Source organism: Macadamia integrifolia, chromosome 3 (genome assembly GCF_013358625.1).
Source record: "Macadamia integrifolia cultivar HAES 741 chromosome 3, SCU_Mint_v3, whole genome shotgun sequence".
In the NCBI taxonomy this organism is placed as follows: domain Eukaryota; kingdom Viridiplantae; phylum Streptophyta; class Magnoliopsida; order Proteales; family Proteaceae; genus Macadamia; species Macadamia integrifolia.
In genome coordinates, this window is record NC_056559.1 from 7461342 (window position 1) to 7467500 (window position 6159).

A 6159-nucleotide genomic window follows, 5' to 3' on the forward strand; every position below is an offset into this window, starting at 1 on the left:
GAAGACAACCTAAATTCAGATCATGGGTTTGTTCCCAAAACCCTTATTTCTGTTTTGCCAAAGGTACCCTTTCCTTTTATTCCTCTTTGTCTACTTCACACTCCCCTCCAAGTTTTACCCTAGTCAATAAATTAAAAACCTTTTGATGTCCTTTCTTGTTTTATTCCTTATCAACCCTTTTAAATTCTGCTTTATTATAAAATTGCCATCCTTCTTTGGAAACTGGAGGTTATTACAATATTGCCATTGAATCTTTAATTTGAGTTATCTATTATTCGGGAGGTCCACAAGTGATCCAAATCAGGTTTTCAAACCCTGGATCCACAACAAACACACCCACTACCAATGGTTCGAACAATTTGTTAAGCTTATGCTTGCTGATTTCTATGAGATTCTGAACTCCTCTGTTGTGAGATGCAGTGAGACCCTTTGGGGGGTGCCACATTGGACTGGTGAGATGCTAGTAAAGTTGATGTACATAAGTCACTTAACGGGCTTATTTCATTGCAAATAAGCCTTGGGTTGGGTTATGTATGTATTGGGCCTTTGATCACATGAGTTTTCTTTGTAATGGACCACTTTAATGGGCCTAAAATATGGGTAGAAAGTAGGAAAACGGGATTTAATTCATTAGTTTAGTTAGAGTCCTATTATGAGTCTATTTCATTTGTTATTTCAGTTTTCTAGTCAGTTCAGGTTTCCCTATTAGTGTATATTGAAGTTCTAGTCTAGTCCTATTTGGAGTCCAACTCCTATTATGTAATGTCTAGTCCTACTTGGAGTCTAATTGCTAGTTAGGTTATGACTGCTAGTTTGCCCTCTTTATATAGAGGAGCTAATGTAATCTAATTACACAGATTTGAAGAATGATGAATTGAGTTAATGTTTGAGAGCCTTCGGGCCGTAAGTGATTCTTCCCCTCCCCCTTCTTTATGTGATTTCTCTCCCTCCCCGGTTGAATTTATGCAATATCTGATTGTGTGATCCCTTCCTTTCCCTTCTCAATCCTCCATCGGATTCTCTTTCTTTTCTTTTTTCTCTTATTTTTTGTTTTATTCATTCTTTCCGTTCCTAAATTTGGTTTATATTGAATTTAGTAAATATCCTGCTTGGGATAGGATCACTTGTGATTCAATCTTACATTACAAGTTCTAGGTGAGAAGTCTGGTTCATGCTCTACATCTTCTATCCTATATCTTCTTCTCTTTTCCCCATCAATTCTTATAAGTGATAGCAGTGTCCTGCCATAATTTGAACCTTGTGGCAGCACCATTCTTTGCCTTGTTTCTAGAATTCCTCTTAGTTACTATTTTGCACAACACTTGCTTTTATGATTAGTGGATGAGCCTTGGCGCAACGGTCAAGTTGCGCTATTACAACCATTAGATTGCATGTTCAAAACATTGAAAGAGCCTCTCCGCGAAGCTGAGAGGATTGTACCACTAGAAATAAAAGAGAAATCTAGATGCAACCCAGGTGGGGAAGACATATAAGCCTTACCACAAACCCCAGTTAGAAGAATTCAACTCTTACTGTTACACAAAAGGTTACCAAATACCAATTAGATACCTTTACATTTCATTTTATTGATTCCTATGTTGACTCATAATCCATATGACCCAAGTCATAGAGATGGACTAGATGATTCCAGTTAGTTAGATATATTGATAGTCTCCCAGTGGCCACTTGGACCTCTGCCTGGCTGCCCTAGGCATGAAGAATGAGTCTCACACTATTTCCATGTTCCTGCTTCAAAATTGCATACATCAACCTATGTTTGTTAATCATTATCCATTCATACATAGCACTGCAATGTAATACCTTGATTCAAATACTTTCGGGATCCTGATAATGGATCACAAATAAAAAACAGGCTGAAAGTGGCAGAAAGGGAATAGAACAAAGTACTTAAGGAACAATATAATGTGATCCCATAACCAAAGGGCTAGAGTTTCATCTGAAAAAAAATCTTGGAGGCACTATCATCTTCATGAAAAATATAACAATCGACAAGAATGAAGCAATGAGTCTTACCTGTCCTTTAAGGATGGAAGTTAGCTTCAAATTCTGCCTCTGCAATTGTAACTTGATCTTTTTAACTGTGACAGAATTGCGCAGTTCTGAGGTAGTTACCCAGGCATTACATAGATTTTTCTGGTATAAAAAACAAAGAGACAAAATGGTTGAACATAACCAGTTCCATCAATATAAAATATTTAAGAAAAGAAAAAAGAACAATTCCTAACCAGAGCAATTGGCAAAATTTTCTTAATGCAAAAGCAGCAAACAATGCCAGTATGCAAAAAGAGTTGGAAGCAATGAAATTTTGTGATCAAAAGATGGAAAAATTGCCAGAAAAATGCAATAGCAGACATAGAAAGCTGCATAACTCTAAAAACTTTCAGCCAATCGCAGTACTGCACAGAATCTTCTTTCTTTTTGAATAAAAGGGTTACAGGCAAGCACTTTGCAACACTTGGGTAAACCTAGGCAACCAGTATACCCTGTGAAATATTGGATGATTAGACAATGATGCAGTCACTGGGGGTCCTTGCTAGGCGGCAACCTCCTAGACTTTATCCATGGGGAGATACAGAGAGGAAGCCACTCGACACGTTAAATGCAAAATACTAAATATAAAAATCTGATCTGCATTCTGTAAAAGCAATTACTGGAAGTTACCTTTCAAATGATGTAGTTTTTAACTGGAACAATCTCCGTTGTTATCTGCATCTTTGCAGTATTAAACTCATCCAGTGTTGTTTGTTTAAGGGAATTCGGGACAGCATTTGGAACAGCATTCAAGATGTCCAAAATACATTGGTGTACGCACAAGGGGCAAAAAAGTTAAGAGTTCAGAAAAATGGCCATTTACACCTTTCAGAACATTGGGACGGCAGGATTTCGGGTCGGGTGGCCTGAAACGTTCCTGGAAATTCCTTTTTATGATATTTCATTTTTGAAATAACTATTTAATATTTATGATGTCACTGTCTCTAAAACGTTTGGGAAGCCAAATGGTATCCCAAGCTGTTTCTGTGACCGCTCCACCAGTGTTTTTGCAGCCAATCCCAAGCCCGGATATAGGAGGAAGATTGGTGCTCCAGGTAGGCAGCCAACACCAAAAAAACTTCAGCCAAACCTTTTTTACATGGACCATAGAACCTTATATTTTCGACCTAATGCTAGGGCATCCCCTGGAAGAGACGCAACTACACTTTGACCCGGGCATAGACGGTTAGCTAGGGTGCCCCTGCAAGTGATGCACCACATTGGCGCCTGGATGAGGGGAGCCAGGACAAGTAGGCAAGGGTTCTCGCACCATGTATAAGTGCAGGTAAAGAAGCTAGTCCAAAAGAGTAAGATTAGATTAGCATCTTAGAACATAAAGATTAGATTAGCATCTTAGAACATAGGATCTTTGATGCAGTTGTGCGATGGATTTAGAAATATCTTTTATTTACTTTCCTTTTTAGGGCTAGAACTAGTTTGGTAGTATTCTTAATTGAGTGAGATTTTTATTTCTTTTAGATTTAGATGCAACTTTAATCTTGTTTCAGATTAGGAAGGTAGGTTCTTTTTGGTGTCTTTATAAACAACTGTGTAGTCCATTGTGGACAGATTTTGAAGTTTTGAAGAATTGGAATTTGGAATGAAATGGCTGCCGTGAGCTGTTTTCCCCCTCCCTGACTCTCTGTCCTTGATCTTCTCTTCTTCTTCCTTATCCTTTCTTATTTCCTACTGTTTATTTTCCTGATCTGAGATACTCTGTTATGGGCAACAGTACCATATTTAAGAGAAAGCTTCGCAGCAGTTCTATCTCCAATCGGTTGACCCTAGGACTTGGGTCGAAGGCAGCCTATACCTACGCGATTGACCCTCTCTGAACCTCAGGCCATCTCGCCTTCTCTGTGGTAAGAAATAAGATCTGCAACTGGACAGAACCCTAACTTCAGCCAGTTTCGGATTCCAGCAAATCCTTTGGCCATCAGGTTGTTAATCAATTCCAGTAGGGGCTGGGAGTTGGTGCCGGAACCCAGGTTTGCTGCTCGATCGAACTCCTCAGCGACTAGATCTCTTTCCTTGAGGTTTGGAGTACCGACTTGAGCTCCATCGTGAGGAAGAAGAAGACAGGTCTATTGTTTATGCCTATGATTTCTGGTTATTACAGATAAGCCCCACTAAGGTTTTAATTAGAACTAACTGCTAATATTACACTTAAGCCCCTGCCTTCTAAACCTATATTCTACTATTCTCCTTATGTTTTTGATGAGCATATTTATGTGTGAAATCTAGGGTAGTAAAACATGCATTTTACATATTTAGAATGAGCTACCTTGGGTTTTACTCTCTTTTTGCAGGTTTTATATTTTCAACGCCTTAAGGATTATCGGGCGCTATATCTTCAATTCTACACGTAAAGAGGTCCTATTTCTTTCCATGGTTGCGAAGAGGACGAAATTCTGAGCAAGATGAACGTGTTCAATTAAAAGTACACATTCGTTTGGTCACCCGTACAAATGATTATTCTTTTCGGGTTAAAAAAAGAATAATGGATCAGAACTGAACCGAGATACAGAACCAACCCGTTTGCAATTGTCCCAGAGGTACAAGGAATACTCCAAATGCCAACAAGGATCAATGGACCACATCCTTAAGTGATTGAAGATTTGTTTTTGGTAACAACAACTACCTAGTGTAGTTGGTGAGCTATGGTGTACAAAATTCCCTTGCTCACCAAGAGGTCTCAAGTTCGAATCTTATGGTTGTTTTTTTTAGAGAATTTTGTTGAAGATTTCCTGTTTTTCACTCACTTAAAGCACTAAGGGCATGGAGGGGATTTCCACATCAAATTAGAAGCAAGGAAAATCGTGGAAGCAAGAAGAGAAAGAAGAAAAAAAGGAAAGAGAAAAAAGGGGAGAAACAAAGATTGTCCAAATCTTCTCTCTCCTCCACATCATCATCCACCAAAAGATTGTCCAAATCACATAAAGCAAGAAGGAAGAAAATCGTCCCTAGGAGAGAGAAAAAGAAGAAAAATAAATTAGAAAAAGAAAGGAAAGAAAATAAGAAAAAAATTATAGGAAATTTATTTCTCTCTTCTCTCTCCTCCACAATCAATTGTGGGTTTCTCTCTTTTAGGAAAGAGAAATTTGTTACCCTACCTCCCCATTCCCTATAAATACAACTCATGTAAGAGGAGGGGAGACAATTCATTCTTCTTCTAGTTTTTTTTTAGTTGCTCTCTCTTTCTCTTGCTCTCTCTTTAGTTCTAGTTCTTCTCTATTTTGTCTTTAATCACTTTTGTAATAGTTTTTTTTATGTCAATTAATGCAAGCACTCTTTTATTGTTATTCAGCCTTTTTATGTTTAACATTTATGCAATTGAGTTGTAATTTTTTAAGTTATAGTTCTAGGCTTAGATCTAGGTGACAAGATCACGAGCCGTGGAGCAATTTTTTTTCAAGTTCAAGCATTGATTCAAGTAAGTAGGCTCTTTCAGTAGTCTTCTCTCCCCCCTCTCATTCCCTCTTCTGACTACCCTTTCTTTCTTAATTTAGGATTTTTATTTTCAATCGTTACATTATTGCTATCCCTTTCCCCCAAGGTTCATGGCTAGTGTATGTGTTGGCTTTGCCCCTCCTAGCCATAGAACCATCAATTTATTGCTTTTATTTTAATTGTCTCCCTTTTCCTAAAGCCAAGTAGAGTAACCCTTGTAAGAGTGACTCTCTGGTCAAGTAGGGAAGCTCATATTATGATGCATCCCTTGGGCTAAGTAGAGAAACCTACTTGTGAGTCTCTCTTTAGCTTTATCCCCTTTCTTTTACTTTATTTTTATTTCAGAATTTTTTTTTCTTTATTGTTTTTTTTAATTGCATGGGTTGTTTTTTTTCGGTTATTTATTTATTTAATTTTAATTGCGTGGCTTGCATCTTTAAATTCTTAGATGACGAATGGTTAGGACGTTATTTTAGATACATATGTTTAGGACGGTAGTTACAATTAGATCACAACCATTAATAGGTTTATTTTTGTATTATTAAAAGAAGCAAAAAAAAAAAAAATAAAGTGGTTACTCTCCCTGAGTTCGACCCATAGCTACACTGATCCGTACGCTTACGGTTACATTTAAAATCTCAAACAAGTTTTTGGCAC

At 37.6% G+C, this 6159-nt stretch overlaps 1 protein-coding gene across 2 annotated transcripts in view; it reads right to left on the reverse strand.

Moving 5' to 3' along the window:
• LOC122073933 (QWRF motif-containing protein 2-like) overlaps positions 1-6159 on the reverse strand; it is a 50756-nt gene that overhangs the window by 16027 nt on the left and 28570 nt on the right. For both annotated transcript variants that reach the window (XR_006138927.1, XM_042638658.1), the window contains exon 2: positions 2035-2154. Coding sequence is in view for 1 of the 2 variants with exons in the window: in XM_042638658.1 (XP_042494592.1) it covers positions 2035-2154 (120 nt within the window). In the remaining variant the exon portion in view is untranslated. The remainder of the gene's footprint in view (positions 1-2034; positions 2155-6159) is intronic.